The sequence below is a fragment of the Solanum pennellii genome, chromosome 4 (assembly GCF_001406875.1).
Source record: "Solanum pennellii chromosome 4, SPENNV200".
Taxonomy (NCBI): domain Eukaryota; kingdom Viridiplantae; phylum Streptophyta; class Magnoliopsida; order Solanales; family Solanaceae; genus Solanum; species Solanum pennellii.
This window is the reverse complement of record NC_028640.1, coordinates 3,145,678-3,170,393: the sequence shown is the minus strand read 5'-3', so window position 1 is coordinate 3,170,393 and position 24,716 is coordinate 3,145,678. Positions and strand designations below refer to the sequence as shown.

The 24,716-nt window shown below is 32.1% G+C and overlaps 3 protein-coding genes and 1 long non-coding RNA gene across 4 annotated transcripts in view; 2 read left to right on the top strand and 2 right to left on the bottom strand.

Moving 5' to 3' along the window:
- Positions 1 to 3,518: 3,518 nt before the first annotated feature.
- LOC107017311 lies at positions 3,519 to 5,001 on the bottom strand. Its single transcript, XR_001456484.2, has 2 exons — positions 4,912 to 5,001; positions 3,519 to 3,944 (listed from the first exon to the last, which is right to left on the bottom strand). It is a non-coding gene; the product is annotated as an uncharacterized LOC107017311 (long non-coding RNA).
- Positions 5,002 to 8,064: 3,063 nt separating this feature from the next.
- Positions 8,065 to 12,450, bottom strand: LOC107018367 (CDP-diacylglycerol--glycerol-3-phosphate 3-phosphatidyltransferase 2-like). The gene is made up of 7 exons (XM_015218831.2): positions 12,005 to 12,450; positions 10,984 to 11,081; positions 10,840 to 10,890; positions 10,566 to 10,679; positions 8,937 to 8,993; positions 8,764 to 8,849; positions 8,065 to 8,658 (listed from the first exon to the last, which is right to left on the bottom strand). The coding sequence occupies exons 1-7, from the start codon at positions 12,405 to 12,407 to the stop codon at positions 8,538 to 8,540; spliced, it is 930 nt and encodes a 309-aa protein (XP_015074317.1). The 5' UTR covers positions 12,408 to 12,450; the 3' UTR covers positions 8,065 to 8,537.
- A 1,565-nt stretch (positions 12,451 to 14,015) lies between these two features.
- Positions 14,016 to 16,095, top strand: LOC107016154. Its single transcript, XM_015216640.2, has 3 exons — positions 14,016 to 14,164; positions 14,450 to 14,644; positions 15,708 to 16,095. Exons 2-3 carry the CDS (start codon positions 14,493 to 14,495, stop codon positions 15,772 to 15,774), a joined length of 219 nt encoding a protein of 72 aa, XP_015072126.1. The 5' UTR covers positions 14,016 to 14,164; positions 14,450 to 14,492; the 3' UTR covers positions 15,775 to 16,095.
- A 1,595-nt stretch (positions 16,096 to 17,690) lies between these two features.
- Positions 17,691 to 24,716, top strand: part of LOC107017887 (TBC1 domain family member 8B-like) — a 9,922-nt gene continuing 2,896 nt past the window's right edge. The window contains exons 1-13 of the mRNA XM_015218167.2: positions 17,691 to 18,051; positions 18,884 to 18,953; positions 19,253 to 19,882; positions 19,983 to 20,171; positions 20,284 to 20,397; positions 21,246 to 21,304; positions 21,540 to 21,606; positions 21,753 to 21,804; positions 21,911 to 22,003; positions 22,185 to 22,268; positions 22,394 to 22,797; positions 23,747 to 23,808; positions 24,587 to 24,656. Coding sequence (XP_015073653.1) covers positions 17,984 to 18,051; positions 18,884 to 18,953; positions 19,253 to 19,882; positions 19,983 to 20,171; positions 20,284 to 20,397; positions 21,246 to 21,304; positions 21,540 to 21,606; positions 21,753 to 21,804; positions 21,911 to 22,003; positions 22,185 to 22,268; positions 22,394 to 22,797; positions 23,747 to 23,808; positions 24,587 to 24,656 — 1,962 coding nt within the window. The 5' untranslated portion in view covers positions 17,691 to 17,983. The remainder of the gene's footprint in view (positions 18,052 to 18,883; positions 18,954 to 19,252; positions 19,883 to 19,982; positions 20,172 to 20,283; positions 20,398 to 21,245; positions 21,305 to 21,539; positions 21,607 to 21,752; positions 21,805 to 21,910; positions 22,004 to 22,184; positions 22,269 to 22,393; positions 22,798 to 23,746; positions 23,809 to 24,586; positions 24,657 to 24,716) is intronic.

The window sequence follows — 24,716 nt, the reverse complement described above, 5'->3', positions numbered from 1 at the left end:
TGAACTTATAAATACCTATAGTTACCTATTTGAACTAACACACATAATTTATTAAATCATCAAAAACATCATAAAAGAATTTGGTAAAAAAAACTACATGCAATCAATGTGTACCTCTTTTGAAGGTAAACAATGTATACTATCATATCTTTTGTACGTAATAAATTAGGTGAACCATGATAAATAAAAATTGTAGGTCAATGAGTTTTCGTTCAAATGCCACCAATTTAGTATCATTTAATATTTAAAGTAAATCGTTATGACCATTTTACTACAAACTAGTGTAAATAAGAGAAACTTTGAATATTCATCACTTTTGCTTTAGAAGTTAGTTTCGTGGATGGGAAAACTCTGTTTCGCGGTCCATACCTCATTTGAACTTATAAACACCTATATTTATCCATTAGAAGTAACACATATAATTTATTAAATCACCATAAACACCTAAAAAGAATTGGTTAAAAAATTATATGCAATCAATGTGTGTCTCTCTTGAAGGCAAACAATGTATAAATAAAATGCGTGATGTCATGTAGGATGTGTATGTATATTTTGTTCAACTTTATACATGTTTAAGTATCTATTTGTGCAAAGTCAAAGTTGAAAATCATAAATGTAATTTGAAGTCAAATTAAAGGGCATATGTATGTATTCTGCCTAATTTATTCATGTAATTTTTAGTTTTTTGCATTTGGTATTATATGTGGATTATCATGTATTGATTTGCTATTAGTTGTCATGTTTCTTTTCACTACCCTTTTTCCACTTAATTACTATTTTGATTTGTATGAGTCAGGTTTGTTTGAAAATGAATCCGACATTAAAACAGACACTTTTTGAACTCTAAACACCAAACGAGACCCTCTAAAAACACACATCAAAACGAACAGTTCGCCCATTTATGAACAAATTACAAGTATCATCTTTTAAAGTTGTAGTCCCCATTAACTCCAAATTTATCCAAACTAATACTACACAATTTTTTAAGGTAGTTCGCCAACAAATGGGCATACTACAATTCTTTTTGTTAACTCCTCACCTAAATATATATTTATTTTTCAATTTTGAGTGTATTGTAAATACGTAATATCATGACTTTTTCGATGATAAAAGTATTTTAAAATGATATTTTTTCGTAAAATAAATTTCACTATTTATTTGCTTACAACAATAATAAAAAAACTACTAAGATCGACGGAGACAACGATTCCTCTTATGTCCATCTCATTTCTACGAATCCTTGTCTCAAACATGCTTATCTTGTTTTTCTTCTAATTCTTTTAGCAAATCCTTAGAAGATGTTCTATCTCATATGTACAAATTACATATTTATGTGTGAAGTTATTGTATCACCGTCGAAAGAGGGTCTCTTCACATCCATCATTTTACTGAAATAACAAAACAAGAAATCAAGTGAATATCCAAATATATTGAAGTGGATAGCTTAATTTTTTTACCTTTGAATATGCACAACACCAAAACTTGCGATCGAAATTTCTTAGAGTCCATGCTTTCATTTTACACATTCTTTGCATTTACAAACATATGGTTCAACAGAATATGCTGACTTTCTGGATTGTTGAGACATGACTATCAAATTTCAAAAAATATAAAGTAAGGAAAAGTAGAAGTTGAATAAAAAATGTGGAGTAATAACCCATATTTATTGTTGAAGAAGGCGGTATAGTTTCACGTGAACATGAAAGAGATATAGATTCACGTGAGGGGGGTTGACAAAAAGAATTATAGTTCACTCATTTGTGGGTGAACTACCTTTAAGATTTGTATTGAAATTGATTTGGATGAATTTGGAGTTAACGAAGACAACGTTAAAATATGATAGTTGTAGTTCGTCCATATATAAATGGGCGAACTGTCCGTTTTGATATCTATTTTTACAGAGGGTCTCTTTTGTTGTTTAGGGTTCAAAAAGTGTTCATTTTGATGTCAGGCTCGTTTCAAACAACCTCTATACCTCATAAAGACAGTGACGAATTGCATACACTTTCATTATCCCGAATTGACTAAATATGTTAATTATCCCCAAATTTATATGTTTTTTCAGTTGCTTTGATTCTGTTAGGTATATAAATGTTAACGTGAAAAGTAGAGACAATTTTGATTTCGAGGAAGAGCATGATTTCTAAATTTATCACCAAATCCATAATTAGATTTAGTTATTAATGCATCACACATTTTTTTAAATTTTTTTTATAAGATTTAATTATTAGGGTTGCTTATTAAATAGGGAAAAGGGTCTGATATACCCCTCAACTTTGTCATTTGGAGCTGATATACCCCTTGTTATGAAAGTGGCTCATATATGCCTCTACTTGTAAACAAATGGCTCACATATCCCCTTTCCCTCTAACGGAAATGAAAAAAATAATAATTTTAATCTAAATTTTTATTAATTTTTTTCTAAAAAATATAATCCCATATGAGTAAATTTAATCCTCGTCAAATATATTTTTTTTTGACTTTTTTTTGGTTTCAATGACTAATTTATAATTATTATTTTGATAATCCAATTTATTATGTTTCACTAATATTCTTGTAAAACTTATTGTAGATGATCAAATTTTTTCTTCGAATACGAAATTAAATTACAATACACACAAAAAAAATAGTTTAATTTTTTATTCTTTAAACTAAGGAATGAAAGGAAAAAATAAAATAAGAATAAGAAATTCAAATAATTATAATAAAAGAAGTCAAAAAATAATTTATGTATGAAAAAAATTAAAATATACCTTGAACTTTGATAGAAGAATCATATATACCCCTAAATAATTTTTTAAAAAAAATTAGAAGTAATAAATATAAATTTAAAACTAATTTTTTAACTTCCGTTAAATGAAGGGTATATGTGAGCCATTTTGTAACGGCAGGGGTATATGTGAGCCGTTTGTATAACGGTAAGGGCATATATGAGCCACTTTTATAATGAGGGGTATATCAGCTCCAAATGACAAAGTTGAGGGGTATATCAGACCCTTTTCCCTATTAAATATTTACATGTATTTAATAATATTTTTTAATATAAGTGACTTAAAAGCAAAATTTATATATTGAATTCAGCTAAATCCATTCCTAAAATAATGGCTCTATCATGTTTTGATCGTAAAGTGAAGAGGTACTTATTCTGAATCAAGTTTTTCTTTTTGCATTCACCTTATTGGAATTTTTTGGTACGATAAATAAGGAATAATAATCTATAAATTATTCGTGGTGACTTATTAATTCCTTCACAAAATATTATCCCACTAAAACTGCGATTCATTTTTCTATGTTAATTTCGGGTACAAATATCGTTTGTCGCAATATTTTATCTTATATTTTGGCTTTTAAAAGAATATCAATCACAAACTTCTTTTCCTTTATCAGTCTTTTTTTTCTATAATATATGAAAATACACCATATATTCGATTTATTATACAAAATTATTAAATACGCTTAATTAAAATTGCTAATTACTTATTTGTTTGATAGTAGAGAATGTACCAAGTACCAACTAGTGCAAAGAAGAAAGAAAGAACCCTTGAATTACTAAACGAAGAACAGTTCAGTCGATGCACAAAACACCTCATGTTCACACAGATTTTGAAGAAAGACTACAACCCTGAAAGGCATAATGCCCTTAAGAAAAAAAACACTACTACATTTTATTATTGCCTAAAACAAAACTAACTTAGAGATGGATTAATGAACTAATTAATTAAATTAATTTAGTGTCATTTTCATGACACTAATTAATTAATTAATTAATTAACAAGCCTTAGTGCAGAAGCACTTTCTATTAAAGCCAAATCCAATGCAGTCTCCACCGGAGAAATATTCGTTACGGCAGACGAGAGCGCAGTTGTGGTCACGCACGCATGGACCCTTGTACCCATGGCTTTGCGAGAGGCACACTCTTCCCTCCGCCCCTCGGATCGACATTTCTGCGTCCATAATTTCAATTTAATCGATTAAAACATGTTATTATCTATGTAAAATTTATTATGATCGATAATATTTACAATTACATCTATATACGATACTGTTATATAAAGAGGTCAAAATCTTCGTGAATACTATTGCTATATAATAAGTTGGAAATTATTAATAGGGTTAATTTTTTTATGATTCTTAATTAATTTACCTTGAAGTATAGGTAATTATTTTTATATATTTTTGCATCGATATTCAATACACAATAGAGGTCAAGTAAAGAGAAAAAAAATGGATTGATTTGTACAATAAATATTTGACCAATATTCCTTCATGGGAAGCAACAAAACTTGTAATAGACTAATAGTAACATTATTTAAAATATATGTAAAAGATAGTAAGGAGAAATTTTAAATTAAGGGTGTGTTTGGTACCTAGAAAATAAATTCATTAAAAATAAAGATAAAATTCACAAATGATATTTTAAATGCATTGTCTCATCTCCACCTCGAAACCTCTATTTCTTGACCATTTCACCCTTAGAACCTCTAGTCTCCACCAATGGTGTAGACAAAAACTTCGCTAAGAATGTTCAATAATCAATATATACTCATTAAAACTAATTTAATTTGTGACATATTTATATATTTCGTCTAACTTTTAATATTATACAGTATAATTCTTTGATGATTAATATTGCTCAATGAACTATCTTTTATTTTATGTGTCTACGTTAGTGCTCTCCATCCTATTCCACTTACTATAACATTTTATTAGGTAACATATAAATATTTTTTAAATAATATACTTCATTTTCTTATCAAATATCAAAAAATAACTAAAAACTCATTTTTTTCGAAATATATTTTTCATCCTACCAAGCATACTCAAGATATGAGCATTTTTCCTAAATGTTTTTTTTTCTAAATATAAGTTCACATTAAAAAAAAAAAAAAAGGAAGGGGAAAAAGGACTTACGTGAAGTGAACAAAATGACAAGGAGAAACAAAAGACCATAAATTTTCCTCTCCATTTTTTCTTTATTCCTTTCTTTTTTTTCACACAATGATATGATTTTGTTACTCTCTAAGGCTAATGACATTCACTATAAATAGAGAAATGGTAGTGTCAAATGCCATTATTTTAATGTCCTCAGAGGTAAAAAAAAGTTTAAAAAATACAAATTAATTCTTTAGATTATTTATGGATTGAACGTTAGTTCAATAAAAAAAAAAGTAGAGTAGAACATCACTTGTAGTATAGTATATTTTTTAATATAATCATCTTATATAGTACAGACAATCTCTTCACGTTAAACATATATTTCTCGATATAAATAATTTAAAGATTAATAAGAGTAATAGACATTAACAGTAAATTTAATTGGTGAAAGTAATAGTTATATTCGATATAAATAATTTAAATATTACTAAAAATAATAATATCAACTATAACTCTGTCCGATAATTCTAAAATCAAATTTATTTTATATGATAATTTCAATCATACCATAAAATCGCATGTTAAAACATCTGCTTAATCACTATATCAAAAAGTTTGATATAATAATTAGATATTTTACCGAAGCATGCATGGCTAGTGGCTAACAGCTCAGCTCCTACTAGACTTTAGTGTTCCAAGGAGGAATCACGTGATTAAGCGCCAAATTAACCATTAATTAATGAAAAGATTAAATTTATTGGATTCCAAATTCAAATACTCATATAGTTTTTCTTTTTTTTTGGCTTAATACTCTAATCCTACTATAGTTTTACGTAGCCTTGGCCAAAATTTGATCAGAAATATAAAATTATAATATTTTTTATTTTAAAATATTTGATCTTTTTTTTTTTTTTAGTTAAAATATATTAAAATTTAAAAAATAAAAATATTTTAAAAGGTAAAATAACATAGAAAAAAATATTTTTCTGGCCAAACTTTTTTCTCTTTTACATGTTGTAGTGTGTGTTAAAAAATTAAATAATGAAAAGATGTGTACGAATCAGAGTTGTTGAAATAAATAAATCTTTATCCAATAAGGAGAATGGCTTTAGAGTATCTCGAAAGTTCGAATATTGAAAAATTGTAAGACTCAATAAAACATGTTTAATTTTAATTGGACTCCACTAAAAATTTCAATTACAATACTTAGAAATTATTATATAAAGGATATTATATTCTCTTGAGATAAAGAGAACAAATCAAAGTCATCTTTAATTTGAGAAATATGTCAATAATATGGTGAAGTATTTAAAACAGCCGCACAAATTTTTCAAGAGAGAAAAATCAAACGAGGAACACAATTTATTTTATGTCAATAAAATATTATTACTAGTAAATTTATGATGTCAATAATTATTTTCTTAATAGGTATGTCAATTTAAAAGTGGACAAATAATGAGAATAGAGGGGATATAATATATTCTATCCGTCCATTTCTATTTGTCATGTTTGCATTTTTCGAAAGCCAATTTGACTTATTTCAAAATTAAAATTAGATTACATTAATTCAATTTTTTAAATAAAAATTTAGATATTTAAAAACTATACAAAAAGTACTTACAATTTTTTATTATCAATATGATGAAAAAATATATCCTAAATAGTTAGTTAAAATTTATTTTATAGTTTGACTCTATAAATGAAAAGTATGACAATTAATAATAGACCGAGGAAATATTAATAAAAGAAAAAAATAATTACAAATAAAATTTAAATTCTTAATTAAAACCCGACATAGATTTAGGTTAATTAAATGCAAATTCAGACAAAAGGAGGTTGGACGGTTCTGACCCAGAAATCAAAAAGATCTTTGGGTTGTTGGTGGGATATTATAATATTAAAGACTTAGAACTATGTGATATATTTTGAAATCCATATAAAATTTATCGAAATTTAAAATTTGTAATTTAAAATATATTATAATATTTGTATGCGACGTATAAAGTCATTGTTTACAAATTTAAGAAGTGTATCATTTTCCAAAAATCAATTTTAAAAATTACTTCCTCTGGTCATTTTTACTTATTCACAATATTATACTAAAATATTTATAATACTTGTTCAATTTATAAAATTAGTTAATAATTATTATGTTGTGTTTATTTTATTTTTGCTATTAAATATTATATTCATTTTTCAATGTTTAGATGAGTTATATTTAATAAGGACAGTTCGATAAAATTATCACTATTATTTACTGCTTTTAAAAATATATGTGTAGTTAATATTGAACGGTTATTATTGAATAGAAAGAACGAATTATTAATAAAGTTACTTTAATGATAATATATCAAACACATATGATTCGATTAAACTCTAAATAATTAGGAAGTTCCTATCTTCGTTTTACTAGAAAATTCAAATTAATATATTTTATGCCTCGCTCACTCATTAGTTTCTAAAATTGGAAAAGAATTATATTTGTCATTCATCATATGTTATTATTATATTTGTCTTGTTATTCAACTTTAGACGCATCAACTTTAGACGCATGAACCGCTAAGTCTTATATCCTCATTTTTATTTCTACTTAAAATTTTCTCCTAATTTAATTATTATACCACCCATCTAACCCGTAAAATTTGATTCCTAAATATCCACCTTGTATCATCACTTTTCCAGGATAAAAACGAAGACATTTGACATAGAGGGAACTAGGGCTACTACTCATCACTGAAAATTGATATATCAATATCTTGTTGAGAACATGATGATCAATTAGTTACGACGATTAGAAAGACAATGATTCTATTCATAAAAATAATTTTTACAAAAATAATTGTTGAACTATACAAATCTGTAGGAGCCGCATCCCAAAACAGTAAGCACCATTTCATCAAATTTTCAATACACCTTAACATCATTTCAACTCTTATACACCAAAAATGCAACAAATTAAGCACAATGTCAACACAAGATATGTACCTGAAATTGGATGGTAAGGCAAAAATGTTGATTAATGCGTGAAAGAACCTAGTGCATTTTTAGAAGACCCGACACGAATACAACAAAATTTTTGAAGAATCCAATCAACATGGATTGCAACAATTTCACACATATATTTCATCTCTGATAAGACAGATAATGACCTTAAACAGAAAAATTTATCAAAACTTCTAAACAACTCTGTAAACAAACACCTCGTGCATAATTTATTGCATGACAAACAGTTACTGCAATGTGTATAGCAATATTGATCCGAAGGAGCCATAGATCAGTCCGGTTCAACCGGAACGATATTTGAGTATAAATTTTTCCTATCAGAGTCGATTACAATAGATATCGCAAATTCCATGTATTTAATGATATAGTAATTCCTATTGAGCCTCCAATTTCGCTAAAGAATATGGTTAAAGAATGAAGTGGAAAAGCAAACGTTGAACACAGCCAGCATTTTCATTTCTCTCTGTCACAACCAAAGTGCACGGGATAAATATGGGGCGAGGTATGTCAGAATTAAGTTAGCAACTTCCCTCGTAGTCGAGATGCAACTGCAAAGGGCAGTTTCCTTTTGCAGAATCATGGATCAGCTTGTGTACAACCTGCTTCTCCACAGCTAGTAGAATGAGCCAAAATGTGAGTGATCATTGGCGCCATGATTTCTACATCAACAATACTTTCGATATCTTTCTCATATACACGACCAGAGACCATACAGCTAACCATGCTGAAACATATAGCAAGATCACACCAGAAGCTACAAAAGGTCCAGCCCCTGATAAACTGCAGATAGGATAGTTACAAAGGTCAAAGAAACATTCACATGAATCTTCAATCAACATCCCTTTTTCCTTCAAATATTAGCGTGAGTTTAGAACAGAAAGTTACCTGCTATCTCTAGTAAGGAGAAGGATGGTCAATGCAGTCATCTGAGTGGCTGTTTTCCACTTCCCCAAGTTATTCACAGCAACAGCCTGGAAAATTCATTATTTAACATTGGGATAACTAAATCATGATGTGGATTACTCTTAAGAGTAAATAATAATAGGTGGATTGTGAACCTCTGAAAGTTTACCACCCTGAGAAGCCGCCCATTCTCTAACTGCAGACATAGTTATCTACAAAAAGATTTGCAAAATGAATCAAAAAACAGTGTTTATCACTCATCCACAATGAAAATAACTAATGATGCAGTGAAAAGATTTTCGAGGAACATGGAAGAGCATCATATGATGTATATTTGAGAAAGGTAACAAAGAGTGTCATATCATAAATATCATATTGGAAAAAAAGATATCGCACCTTGAGCAAAAGCGACTCCCAGGCTAAATATGGACACTATGATATCTCACTATCAGAAAGACTACATACTATGCAAAACTTAATAATCTAAAAAATCAAGTGAACAATAAGGTTCATCAAGAGTACCCACAGTTCCAATCCATGTTCTCAAGAGCTCTCAAATTCCTCTTTCTTTTCAATCTAAGCTGATCACTGCTTGCATGTTTCATAGAAGTTTATCCTCGCGGCATTACTTGAAATATTCATACTTACTTGACACAAATGAAGAGGAACAGTTTTAACTAAAATTACATTTCAGAAAGAAGGATATGAATAATAGCTTCAGGGAACTCTAGAAAAAATATTGTGATTGTAATCCCACACTATGTGGAGAACTATAGCAAAGATAATATCTTTTGAATAACTAAACTTATACGTGGAAAATCTACGTGTTAGAATTAAGATATAAAAAATTTTGACGACCGTGGTGTCTAGGCCAGCTTTCGCGCACCTAGAATTAAGAATAATTCAGTTAAACACGAAAAGTACAATTAACTGCTTAACACAATTTACCTCATGATAAATGTCATTTTCATTTCCCTTGTAACACAGATTTGTAGTTTCTTTCTAATATACTAGAAGCTCAAATTGCTAATCAAATTTAACGTGCATGATGGATCCAATTACTATATGGTTTGAATTTTCCAGTTAAGTTCTTATTCTTCCAGGCCCTTGCAACTCCGCCCCAACCACCAGAAAACAAGTAAAATAAAAACTGAAAAGTGCAGCGGACAATGATCCAATGACCACCGAAAGACGTGCTCCGAAGTCCCATGCAATATAATTGTATACTGATAGGGTGAATAGAATGTTAAAAGGATCAAAAGTTTTCACATCAATGCTTACAGTTTTCATGGCCCATCTAACATCTTCTATTTCCCTAAGGCCAGTGTACCATAGAATTTAACAGAAATATAATCTTAGTGAAACCTTATGGAAATTTAAAAACTCTTTCAGAAACTCATTATCCAAAATGTTCCGCGGGTGTACTGCAACAAAAAAAACCATGTTGAAAATGAAAACTGCAAGTCTGTTATGGTGTTTACAGACCTACAAGAGAAAAGAACTATGACAACATAGTTACTGATCTCATGACTATTAATATCACAAACTTAAGTTCTATTTCTGAAAAAAATACCATATGAAAGGAAATGCAATCTATATTAGTATAAAGTGGCATTGTTCCTTCACTAAATCCTCCCTCACTTGTCAGACTGTCATCCAAAGGAAGTTTTACGATATCTTAATTGGCAACCATAATGCTCTAAAGCACGTCGTTATGGCACTTTGGAACACTGCCAATGTGAAAGGAAATGCAATTATGAACATAAGTACAGTTAATCACTCACCTCCCTGCCAATTATAGCAATAGAAGGTACAGTTAGTAGCCATGGCAATTGTCCAAACAAACTAGCCTCCAAAGGTTTGGTGCACAATAAGATCAATGTGGCAGCAACCATTAGCTGTTGAAGTCAAGAAGAGTTGTATCAAAAAATGTCTGCTCTTTCATTACAAGCAATTATGCTGAAGAGTCTCAAACATTATGGATAATGGAAGCAACACTAGCAAACTGGCCAAACTTCCAGGTAATACCATGTGAATTGAAGAATAAAGAGAAAATACCTTATCAGCCACTGGATCTAAAAATGCACCAAAGGCAGTTCCTAAATTCATCTGGACGTGTCAAACCAGCCAATTTTGAAAGTTGAAATATAAGAAATTATAATTCGAGAAAAAATGATTTTATTGAACAGCAGAAGCATGTACCTTGCGAGCAAGATATCCATCAAGCCAATCAGTTATTGCTGCAGCAATAAATATACATGTCGTAGCGGTTGGTCCCCACCAGCTATCAACATAGAATGCTATATTAAAAATGCTACAAATCAGTTTTCTTTTACAGTGTATCATCTGAAAACAATTTATGTTGTCCAACCAAGAAAATAGAAAAAGTTATGAAATTCTAATAAACTCATGCTCTCATCCTGATTTGTCTTAACGGCTGTGTAAAGGGTAACAAGTGAAACTAAAATCCAAAAATTTCTGAGATTAAAGTACTAAAAGAGATCAGCAAACTCATATGCAACTCATTAGAAAAGCTTACATAAAAGCATACAATAGACTAATAACAAGACAATTATATTAATCATCAGATCTCTGAAACGCTTACTCTCTTTTTTCAAATATTCAGAAGTTTTATACAGCCTTAATATCAGAACCCAGGACAGTTTCCTCATAATGTATCATCTGTTTCTTGTCTCTAATCAGCATTACCAGCCACCATGTTCCTCAAGTTAGCAGTTCAACAAGCAAAAGGGAAATTAAAACTAAAAGATCTCTTTTTACTAATTCCAGCCTCCAAACCATTGTTCCATTGCATAAAGATACAAGTAACTAAATTTTCTTAGTACACGGGATTTCGGCAGAAAACCAGTGACTTTACCCTCTCCCACTCATTAGACCAATCATTTCACACCAAATTGAGCAACTTCCTTTTTCTGCCACTCATTATACCAATCATTTCACACCAAATTGAGCAACTTCCTTTTTCGGGATAAGTCAAATTGAGTAACTTTATTGCAAGACGAATACATACATCCCTGGAGAATCAATCTAAATGCATCAATCAATTCTACTAATCAACTTAACAAACATTGAAACTCACCAAAAAAGAAGAAAATCACCTCCAATTACACTCCAATTACAGATATCACAGCTATATTTACCACATTGCACACTCTCAATTAGCTAGGGTTAAACAAAACTAATTGTATCCCCAAAAACTTACTGGTAATGAGAACCGGAATAGCCGCTACACGTCCGATTGTCAAAATTGTAGGCAGTGTGAGCAGTTTAGCAGACTTTGATGGAGCTGATGACGACGGCGACGACCTCAATGTCTTCTCCCGGTGGTGATCCTCCTTGTTACCAGGTGTATAGCCCATGCCAGTGGTAGAGATATTCCTCACTGAAAAAGGGGCATACTCCTCCTTCTCCCCTTGACAGGAAAAAATTGAGACCTTCGAGAATGTCGGCGCCGGAGTTGAGATCCTCCGGCAACGGTAAATGTGTGTCGGCACCACCGGTAAATTTGTTGTTGGCGCGGCGGTGGAGGAGAAGGTGCGGTAGAAATTGTAGGGCATGTGGCCATAAATAGAGGCCACAGCTTTGAGTTTGAGCCCCACGAGCATCGTCAATTTTATTTTATTTTTGTAATAATACGCACAAAGGCTCAGGTTAGCCGAGCTAGTTGGTGAAGTGGCTTATTTTGCTAATGAACTCTTTTAACTTGCGCAATTGGTGATATTTTTAATTTTGTATCCGTTTAAGTGATGAACTTTTATATATAGCCATTTAAATATAATTTAATTATTCTTCATAATTATAGTTTGATGATTATAATTTGTAGTTACATATTATAGAAAGGAGTGACTGGGAGAGAGAGGCGACCAAGAGATGGCAAAGAATGGGAGAGAGGTGAATTGTATATATGTATATCGGTTAGATAATTGTATATAATCATATGTATTTGTATATATGGCAAGCGAGATTGAAAGAGGGAGGAGAGACGTGAGCAGATTGGAGAGAGGCGAGTGAAAGAGGTCAGAGAGTGGAAGAGAGGTGAATTGTATCTGTATATCGGTTAAATAATTGTATATTATACATATGCATTTGTATATATGACTAGCAACACTGAGAGAGGGAGGAGAGAGGCGATCGAGAGAAGAAAGAGAGGTGAACTGTATGTGTATATCAATAAGATAATTGTATATTATACATATGTATTGTATATTATGACGAATAATACATGTACAAATGTGGCTAATTATACAAACTCGAAGTCAGCCCACGTAATTAATGTATAATATTAGCCGCGACTCACGAGTGATAAATATAGCAAACTATAACTATGACGAGTAATTAAGATATAAATTCGTTTGATCGCGTAATTTTCCCTTAAATAAACACTTGAATTTATTATATATCATTAAATAAATAAATGTAGATGTTTTTATTTGATATTCTACCTCACAATTTGCATCAATATGGTAATTTGCATTTTACACATATATAAGTAGGAAGTAGAGGATTTATATAAAAGGCTATTATATCATACAACAAATGTGTCTAATTACTTAAATTTATATAATTTTAAATATTGATTTGTGTACATTTAACATTTGAAAGACATAAAAATCTCAAGTTGAATGACATGAATTATATTTTTTTGTTTTATCTTATAAAGTTACATATGTTATTCTAAAGGTCACTTATAATTTAATAAAATATAAAATTTATGTTATATTTTTTATAAGAGATTTTTTTTTTTACATATAGGTGAATGTTTGGATAATTCATGTCATAATTTGAAAAAAAATATTTTTTATTTTTCAAATGAAAATGAATAGTTAAAAATTAGATTGTATTTGGTTATGAATATATACTAAACTAGTGTTTGAATTTTGGTGACCAAAAAGGGCAAAATAGTTTTTTGATGTTTTTAAAATTTAATTTCAAGCTGAATTTAATTTTTTTTTAAAAATTTATAATCTATTTCTGGAATTCGACTCCGCAAACACGTAAAATATAAATTATAGATTTGAGGAAAAATGTAGCTTATAAGTTAAAAATTAAAATTTGAGAATATCAAGATCATTTTTTTATGTTTTTTCAACATAAAATAAGTACTTGAATTTTATTTTAAAAAATACTCTTAACCTTATCGAACATTTTTCAAATATAAAATTAAATCAATTCAAACACCCTCCTAAATTTAATTTAATTTTAATAATTAAAAAAATCAACTAAGTTAATTTTGTTTTTCAATTTAACTAAAATCAACGCAAACCCTAATGAATACTCTTCCTCTAAGATCTAGTTCTGCTCTTGCTCTGTTACTCACGGCGTTCTCCTGAAGTTCACCTCTACCGCTGCCGACTAAATCACTGTAATTTAATTTCTTCACTTAGGGTTACGTTTTTTTCATTTTTTTGTTCGATTTCTTGTTTCTTAATGAATGTGATAATTTCTATCGATTCGTGTTACAAAATATTTGTGTTTTGTTGTTGTTGCTTTTTTTTTTTGTAAGCTTATAAACAATATGATGTTATGAATTCGATATGGTAATTTGTGCTTTGTTGTCGTTCTTGTTATTTTCGGAACTGTTTACTTTTACATTCAAATTGAATAACTGTACTATCATATATTGATTCTCTACTTAATTAATTGCAAGGTTTAAGCAATTTCACAATCAAAGAAACGAATTGATCTCCAGAATGGCGTTAACGAACTTTATACTGACAGTTGCGGGAGTGAGCGCTGTGGTTTTATTGATGAGGAGCGATGTTAAACAGTCTGCTTCCATCTTCAAGCGCAATGTTCGTCAAATTCGGCACTGGCTTGAGGAAGAGTCTGCTTCCGCGGCTAAGTATGTCGTCAACTCGTCTTACTCTTTCCTGTTTCTAATCAAGTATTTGCTCGGTTCATTTTTTGTTATCTGGTTGAAGTTAGTCATCTTGTGCTTATAGTTTGCATTTAGTCATCTCTGTTTGGATTGAAAAAGTTATCCGTTGATGAAGGGTAAGTGATAAGCAAGAGAACTGACCATATTCGTAGAATTATTCGTGTTATTGTACAAAGGTAGTTATCCGTTGATGAAGGGTAAGTGATAAGCAAGAGAACTGACCATATTCGTAGAATTAGTCGTGTTAATGTACAAAGGTAGCAGTGTGAGAAGTAATTGACTCGCTTAACACTAATCAGTTCTAGGTAGAATCTTCTTGGTTCTTTTCTTACTGCTAATTTCCTCCATAAACTCGAAATTTGCCATATTTACTATCGGTCTTTCACGTATTATACCTTTGGATAGAAAGAAAGTACTCTGTTGAAGAGAAGAAAGGAAGTAGTAACATAATGGTTTATATTCTTCTTCAACATTAGGCCTGTCAAAAGGTCTCAAAACGGTTCGGTTCAGTTGTTCGTTCCACTCACACATTTAGCGTTCAGCCCCCTATGCTATGCTATTGGTAGTACAGCTCGATAACTGGCCAATTAGTGTCCAAGCATAGAGAAAAGTTATTGCCACGTTTTGCTAGTAAACGTTGGATCTCGATGTCTTCTGGTATACCATGATATGTTATATCCAAAAATAGTTTGGGAATATGATAGCAAAATTCAATGCATAATAACATGAAAGAATATGTTTTATTCTATAGTTAGAAGCCTAAGTCCCATAGAAAACTGTTTTATGAATTTTATTCTTGAAATGTAAGTTCGACTTCAAAAACTCTTTCTCCTTGCGCGTCTTTTTTTTTCATTAATCATTTCTTGTCTTCTCATGTATCGTAATCTTTGCTCATCTCATCTTATCATATTTGTTTCTCTTTATATTGAATCCTTCGCTTCTGCTTGTTTGGTTATTAGTTGCAGTCGTCATTCTGTTTGTGTGTATGAGATAGACGTGACATGCCATGCCATTGATATTCTTGTAGGGGAATGGAGAAGGCAAAGCCGAAGGAGATACCTCAGAAGGACATCCCCAAAGACGACAAACACTAGATTTGACTCCTCTGTCGAAATACATACTTATCAGATGCCTTGCGATTTCCCAGCTACCATTTCAAATTTTGTTCCATAACATATGACTAATTTAGACTCCCCATTAGTGTAAGTATCCTGTTAAATATACTTTTACCATTTTTGGTATTGGCAAAATGAGCTATTTTCACATACTGTGTGTGTCACCATAGAGCTTTCAAAATACTAGTAATTGACATGAACTGAACTCTCTTGTAAGTTGTAATAATCATGATCTCTCAGATTCTCTTGTATCTTTGAAGCTACTAGGTCAAATAACATTTGACACATCATTTGTTTTTTTGTTTTGTTTTCGTATCTGATACCCATATTGAAGTCTTACTATTTTGGATTCACGTTGTGTGGGTCCATTCAGGGAGAAGCGCTCTCTTTCAAACTTAGAGTTCAACAATTTTTTTTCATTTTTGATGATGAAAAAATATTTACAAGTCCTTTAACATGTAACCAAATCTTCTACCATCAATTATAGAGATCTCTCAATTATATTGTCTGTTGATGAAACATTGGGAACTCTCTTTTTTTCACTTTTACTTGATAATGATTACAAGTATTTATTATAATATCTATATCAATTGATGTATAGTTTTAAGTTATAGAGATAAATTTAAAGAATAAAATAATTATTCGAAGTAAAACAATTTTTTTAACGTGTTAAAGTGATAGTCAAAAATAAAAAAAGATTATTTTTGAAATATTAAACAAGTAAAAATAATAAAGACAATATCATTTTGAGTTATGAAATATTTACTATTGCATCGTATAAATAAAAGAAAGTTGATCAGACGACAAGATTATAAATTCGAGTCATCGAACAACTAAAAAGGTGGCGGCAGGAACATATTGATTATTGTAACCACCAGTATTAGATTTGTCAAAGAATTACTTTTTTGTTTCTTTGGCATGCAATTACAAATCAATTACTCCTCTTGTCCTAATTAGTCACAAATCAAACACTTTTGTCTTTTAACTTTTAGATATTTTATGTGTAAAAAATAAATTTTTCTTAAAAGAAATAGGAAAAATACATAAATATTCCTTCAACCTATGCCCGAAGTCCCAGAGACACATTTATACTATATTAAGGTCTTATTATCCTACTGAACTTATTTCATAAGTAATTTTCTACCTCTTTTCGGTCTTCGTGATATTAGGTTAAAAAAAAAGTCAATTAGCATTGGCCTCATAAAATAATATCACGTAGGCAAAAAAGGGGTAGAAAATTACTTATAAAATAAGTTCAGGGAGTAATAGGACCAGTATATTATAAGTGTGTCTATGAAATTTCAGGCATAGATTGAGGGAGTACTTGGACATTATCCCAAAAAAATATATAAACTAAAATTGTAAAAGTCTAGCCAAAATTGACTATCTAGTAAAACAAACACGAATATTCTTCATAACACAGAGAGAGTTTTAAATTGAAAAAAATGAAGAAAAAGGGAAAGTTGCCATTTTTAAAAAATAAACATTAATTAACACATATTTTGTCATAATACCTATATTAATTTGATTATCTTCAAAAATAATTTTTGAAATAAATAATTAATAATATTAAAATTAAAACAAGAAAAATACAATTATTTTTCTTTTCTTATATTAAAAACGAATGAAAAATTAACTTTTGTTTGACTAAAAATGAATTAGTAAAAATATCATTTATTACAATTTTCTTTTCTTATATTAAAAATGAATGAAAAATTAACTTTTATTTGACTAAAAATAAATTAGTAAAAATATCATTTATTTTGAAAGGACTATAGAGTAATGATTTTGGTCCCCCATAGTCATCGATAAGCAGAAAAAAAGGGTAATAGTTCTTTTTTTTGGAGTTTGGACAAAAGTCATGGGCCACAACCAATGGGGCCTTATAATAGTTCATTTTAACCTGATCCACCATCCCTGAGATCTCTCTTTCTTCTTTCATAGAAAATCCCCCTTTTTTCTCACACTCACACTCTGAACTCCGTGTTAAGGAATCACACAGCACATACCGTCAGAATAACGTGACGATAAACTCGCTTTCTTCCATGTGAGTATGGAGCATTTGAGTAGAACGCTGGCAAAAAATAGTTGAAATAGAGTCGTTTTTCGGATTTTACGGAGAATTTTAAGGGGGAGAGAAGTTTGAATCAGTTTTGACGGTGAGGATTTTGGAGAATTGTTGTTTTGTATGATGACGAAGACGAATGCTGAAACAACTTTGTTGAATCCTTGCATCATTTCTTTCGATCATAATAGGTATACTGTATACTTACAGTCGGTTCGTTTTTCTACTTTTTCACATTGTATTTCTGTTTGTAAATCGTTTTGATCCATTGGCTGAAGCTGCTGGATTCTGGATTACATTTCACCGGACCAAAAAAAAAAATGGAAAAAAATGATGATATGTAGTGCTGAAAATGAACTTATTTAGATTAGGCATAATGTATAAACAGATACTAAAATTTGGCCCTGATCTGACAAGTTCACACTACAACTTATGAAATGATCATCTGGATACCTCTAAAATTGATGGTATTGTGTGTCCATGAGACACAGTGAGCACAAGTTGTAGTTGAGGCGTCTAGATGTGTAGATTCAAAGTTGAAGTGCTTAATTGCTAGATGAGGCGAATTTTTAGTACTTGTTTATGTATCATGACTTTAGATTATTATAATGCTGTTTTGATATATGAGTTTAAAGTGAGTATTGATTAGTACGACCGAGATTTGAAGTGTTGAATAGCAATTTTGAGTGTTTGGTGAAGCAGTGGATACTAACTGAGTGTTTTCTCGATAATTTGTGTTTACTAATTTTATCAGCTATTGCATAAGCTGCTGGCTGGTAAACAGTTAAACAAGTGAAGTGGCTGACAGTCGGTTGTTGTGTCCAATTAGCTTGCATTGTCTTATTTTGGTTTTTATAATGCTGTCATGAAACTTATGAAAAAAATAAATTCCTTTTAAGAAATAATGCTCAATTATGAAGAAATATCTAATTTTGTTTTGGGAACTTCTTCTAATCAAAGTTTTTGTTTCAATCAAGCTTTCTTTGAAAAAAGTTTTTGACCATTGACTATCAACATGAACAGGGATGCTTATGGATTCTCTGTACGGCCTCAACATGTACAAAGATATCGTGAATATGCTAATATCTACAAGGTACTATCTTGTCACGATAACAGGTTTAGTAATTAATGTCCTATTTCTTGGTGAGAAGTTTTGTGGAAAGTAGAGAGAAGGGATGGAAGAAAGAAGAGCATTCAGCTAAACAAATTTTCATCCAACTAGTTAGCCACACAGGAAGCATAGTTAACCCAGCTGAACAATGTTGAGAAGCTTCCGTCCATTGTACTTCTACCACAGTTCTCAGCAACCATGCAAAACCTTTCTCTGATTTTCTTTGATTTATAGAAAAAAATCTTCTTCTGATTGTCATAATCTGTTTGTGTTGTTTTTAGGAAGAAGAGGAAGAGAGGTCAGATAGGTGGAATGACTTTTTGGAACGGCAGGCGGAGTCTGCCCAATTGATCATAAATGGGGTGTCTGCAGATGGCAACTCCAGCAAACCTGATACTGGATCATTGTTTCAGAAGGCAAACTCCTTTTCACAGAATGGAGATGAAGACAATAACCAAACCGTTGAAAAGCGTGGTTCTGAGGGTCATCTTGAAGGTGCAATAGAGAAGGATGATACAAAAACCTCAGTTGAGAGAAAAACTCATCAGGCCCAAATATGGTCGGAGACCAGACCAACTCTACATGCCATTGAGGATATGATGAGCATTCGTGTAAAAAAAAAGGTAAATTTGGCCAAAAATGAGCAAGACTGTGGTCTGCAGGAACATCCTCTTGCAGTTGAAGAGTCTGGTGCCACAAAAGGAGAATCTGAAGAGGACTCAGAAGACGAGTTTTATGATTTAGAAAGATCAGAATCTATGGACAAATTAGATGTGGGTGCCATGCAAGATGTTTCTCTAAATGAAAATATTAGTCATTTGGCTACTAAATGTCAAGAGTCTTTACCATCTTGGAAAGAAGAACTGGAGTGTCTTGTTCGAGGTGGAGTACCCATGGCTCTCAGGGGAGAGGTTAGATAAAATGCTCAAAATCTTCTTATGCAGTTTCTCCTTGAGTTATCTGAGTTCATGCATCAGCTTTATTTGTATAATTTTGACACTTGCATCACAGCTTTGGCAAGCCTTTGTGGGTGTGAAGGCACGCAGGGTGGAGACCTATTACCAGGATTTGCTTGCTTTAGGCACTAAACCTGGTAATAATGCAGAGGATAAAAGCACTGTATCAAAGGATGGAAGTTGTGTGGACCCAAGCATAGATACTGCATTTCTTCCTGAAAATTGGAGAGGGCAAATTGAGAAGGTCATTGAACATGCTACTTATTGACCTCTTTTTTCAGTAACCACAACATTTTATGTAGCTGTTGGGTTAGTATCCACTTTGGCTTCAACTTTGCCTTGCTCTTTTGACACAGGATCTACCCAGAACATTTCCTGGACATCCAGCTCTAGACGAGGATGGAAGAAATGCTTTAAGGCGTTTACTTACTGCCTATGCTCGGCATAATCCCTGTGTAGGCTACTGTCAGGTAATTCTATTGGTAGTGGTCTCTCATTTTTTTTTGTGGGTGGTGGTGGGGGACTTGTTATGTTTGCTTTGATGTTTGACATTTGGATGGACCATGTGGCGTAAGACTCGGCAAATTAAAACAACACAAACTGGTTATCCATTGAGTTTTGGTATTTTATTATCGCTTTATTTGAGAGCTAGAAATAACTAGTGCCACATTTTCCTTTCTTGATTGATAACTGGTGCGTGTTTTTTTTCCAGATATCTTTAGAGAAGATATAATTATAGTTACTGAATTTTGTAATACTGCCCAAAGCATTCTTTGTCTTCAGTTGCTACATCACCATGATTGAATTCTATATTTTACGGTGTCATTTGTATTCATCTTTGAAATCTTCTCGCAATCACTTAGCAAAAGTTAAGATGTGTTTGGGAAAGCACCACATAAATGTTTTTTTAATAGTGTTACCGGATAAAATTTCAAATGATAGCTGCCCCGATCGGAGCTTCTGAGAGTTCGTAGTATTGTAGCCTGAATGAAATGCTTTGTACATTCTTTTGAATGCCTATCACTATTACCTAACAGGGAACCAAAAGATCGTAATAGAAAATCCGGGTGAGAACCTTTTGGTCGAAAATTTTCTTATGAGTAAGTTATAATAAAAAGATATAAAGGGGGAAACTTTATATCATGAATCGTAAACATGATGATACATTTCCAGTTCCATATGAAGGTCTTATTCTTCCAACTTGTCGTTCACCTGTCTGGGCAATACACAAGCTGTCTTCTTCTAAGTGGACTAGATTTTCTCAAGATTGTATCATTCTCCTTCGGTATTGCTCAGTTTTGCTCGTTTGATAATGCAGGCCATGAATTTTTTTGCTGGTCTGCTATTGCTTCTAATGCCCGAGGAAAATGCATTTTGGTATGTTTTGAACTTCATCTACATCTTGTTCTCCTAGATGGATGCGTCTTCAATTATGTTCTACAAAGATGTTTCTCAGTAGTTTTCCACTTCCAAAAGGAAGAGGTTATAATTCCAATTCAGAGTTGGAACAACTTTTGTGTTCTTCAATACCTTGCACTTTAAGAGTTCTATTTGATCTGAAGTGCAAAATACGTTTCACTCCTGTGGAATAAAAATGTTGATAAACTTACAGGACTCTAGTGGGGATTCTAGATGATTATTTTGATGGCTATTACTCAGAAGAGATGATAGAGTGTCAGGTGACAAACAAGTTTTGCTTCTACTTGCTGTAGTTCACTATTTCTTCTGCATGCAATTACTACCCCCTCCCCCCTATTGAACACATAAATTGCATCGTGAGAAATATCAAGATCACAATTTTATTTGTTACATTCTCTCTCATCAGGTTGACCAACTTGTTCTTGAGGTATTGGTGCGAGAGAAATTTCCAAAATTGGGTATGTCTCTTGTTCTCACTTTCTTAATTCAAGCTCCTTTTTCAAATTTCTGTTGATTATATTGCTTGCCATGTGTTTTGACTTCCCAATTGGTGCAACCATGCAGTTAATCATCTTGATTACCTAGGAGTTCAGGTAGCATGGGTTACAGGACCATGGTTCCTCTCCATATTTATGAACATGCTTCCATGGGAAAGTGGTCAGTTGGTTTATCTTGTCTTGAAAATTCTGTTCTATAGTATGGCTGGTATTACATATTTATAGGTTTTCAATTGATGAGAGATTCAGTTCAAGGACAATGGCCTGAACCTTCTTCTTGGCTCTTGAATTGTCTTACTGCTTATTTACCCCTTTTTTTTATGTTTCTTTTTTGGCTTTAGTCCTCAGAGTCTGGGATGTACTTCTGTTTGAAGGAAACCGAGTGATGTTATTCCATACCGCGCTTGCTTTGATGGAGCTTTATGGTAATTTTTAAATTCATGAGAGTTGGAAAGTTTCTAAACATTGTGTTAAAAGCTTCTTCTTTGCTATTGCTATTCAATTTACTTGTTTGTGGCGCTCAAAAGTGATGTACTCATTCGTTATCCAGGACCTGCATTAGTTACCACAAAAGATGCAGGGGATGCAGTTACCCTGTTGCAGTCACTTGCTGGCTCCACATTCGATAGCAGTCAACTGGTGCTGACAGCCTGCATGGGCTATCAAAATGTTAATGAAGCTCGATTAGAAGAACTAAGAAATAAGCATCGACCAGCTGTGAAGGCTGCTGTTGAAGAGAGGTTCAAAGGACTTCGAGTTTGGAGGGACTGTCAGGGTTTAGCTTCTAAACTCTCCAGTTTTGAGCATGATCCTGGATCTGTAATTGTTGGAACCACTGAAACCGATAAAAAAACTGATGAAGTGATGAATAGTGATGCATCTAATTATGTGGATGAACTTCACATGAACCTTAGTGGTAATGTGGCAGATTCTGCTCCAGATCTCCAAGAACAGGTAACTTTCTTCCTATTTTCCCATTCATATTCCATTGAAGCCTGTCTTTTCAATTTTTTGCACCTCTTTCCCTCATCGTCTTTTATAATTTCTGGTTTACGTGCTTTATCTTCTTTTTGCTTAAATGGGGACTTCAGAATTTGTTTCATACAATTATCTGGAATGGCAGAATGTACTAGTTCAGAATTATTCATATAGAAAATGTTCTCATTGGTGAAATTTGGATGGTCATTATCTAAGTAAGGATTTTGGAGCAAGAGACTACTCCCTTTAAGTAAATACTGTTTTAAATGGGCAACTTTGAATGAATCACCTGATAAAGCAGAACTTGACTGGGCAGTGAGCTTGATGCCTCAATTTTGAAAGGAGCTTCTCCTAATTAGGAATTTTTATTAGGACTAAGGACTGTCCTTGAAGCAAGAACTTTAGTTCTTCTTTACACCAAATTGATTTAAGCTTAGTTTACAAATCAATATGTACCTATGGTTGGGATGTAGGAACAAATTGAAAAAGAGAGCGGATAAATTGGGGTTCATAACTATTAGAGTTTTAGTGATGGGGATGTATGCGACCTTTTTACTTAAAAGTAATCTAGCTTGCTAATGTGTAGGTAGCTTGCTGAACCAAGAAAATGAACGTTGATAATGGTAAAGCATGCACAAGTTTTCTCATTCTACTTTCTTTTTAAATTGTTTTCATTTCCCTCCACTCCCTTTCTTTGTTATCCTTTATAGTCCTACTTCCAACTCTACTTTTTTAAGTATTATCCTTTTTGTTTCATTTCATTCTGAGTTTATAGTAGTGTGCGCGAGTAAGTGATCAGTTGTTCTGGAAATCCTCAAAGTAATATTCCTCAATATCTGAATATCATTACCTGTTGTTTGAGTTGGTCATCCACAATTCTTGATTTCCATCTATTTTGCTTACATTGCTACATGACCTTAATCAGGTGGTCTGGCTGAAGGTTGAGTTGTCCAAGTTGCTGGAGGAGAAAAAATCTGCTGAACTCAGGTGCATATTTCGTGTGTTCATGCTACTTTATATAGTGAAGCAATATTGTCCAGGTTGACTTTTCTCAAAACTAGTCCTGGGAGAGTTGGAGTTCCAGTGTTTATGTGTTCCTTAGGAATGTGCTGATTTGAAACATCTAAGTAATATACTTTTGTGTAAATTTTCACATCGATGCTACGGCCTACAATCAAGCTGTAACCTTTATCTGAAGTCAAATGTTGAACTTCGGCTGCATCAACAATGACCTCTTTTTCATAATTTAAGTAAAAGGTAGAAGTGAATAAAGAACTGAGGCCATGTCTCTGCCCTATCTGCTCTCCAAATCCCGTCTCTTGTGATATTTTACCACCTTTTCTCCTTAATCTTGTCCTTCCCACAGCACCGTCAAAATTCAGGTTTGGGGGAGTGAGACCAGATTATAACATGGGAAGGTGGTGCAAATTTAACTATTCAAAATGTTATAAGGTTCAGCTATAATTGTCTCAAGGGCGAGGGGGATCTCATCCCTGCCAGCGTCAAGCTCACTGAAAAAGTCACAAAAACTCTTACCCAAGAAACGGAAAATTACGATGTTTGCCGAGTGGCAGTTCAATTGTCCATTTAGGGAACCTGTTAAACTGTAGAAGGTTTCATTGAAGTTGAATATTTCTCAACTTCTGCTGCAAATCTAATTTGAGAGCTTTCAGAATGATGAAATCTTTTACCTTGAAGCCAAGGGAACTAGATCTCATATTGATTGGGCACTGATCCTTTTCCTCAATTTTTCGCATGTCCACAGAGCTGAGGAGTTGGAAGCAGCATTGATGGAGATGGTCAAGCAGGATAACAGGCGGCAGTTGAGCGCACAGGTACTTAAGATGCTGCTTTATGAATGAATTATGTGCTCCCCCCACCCCCCCACCCCCCAC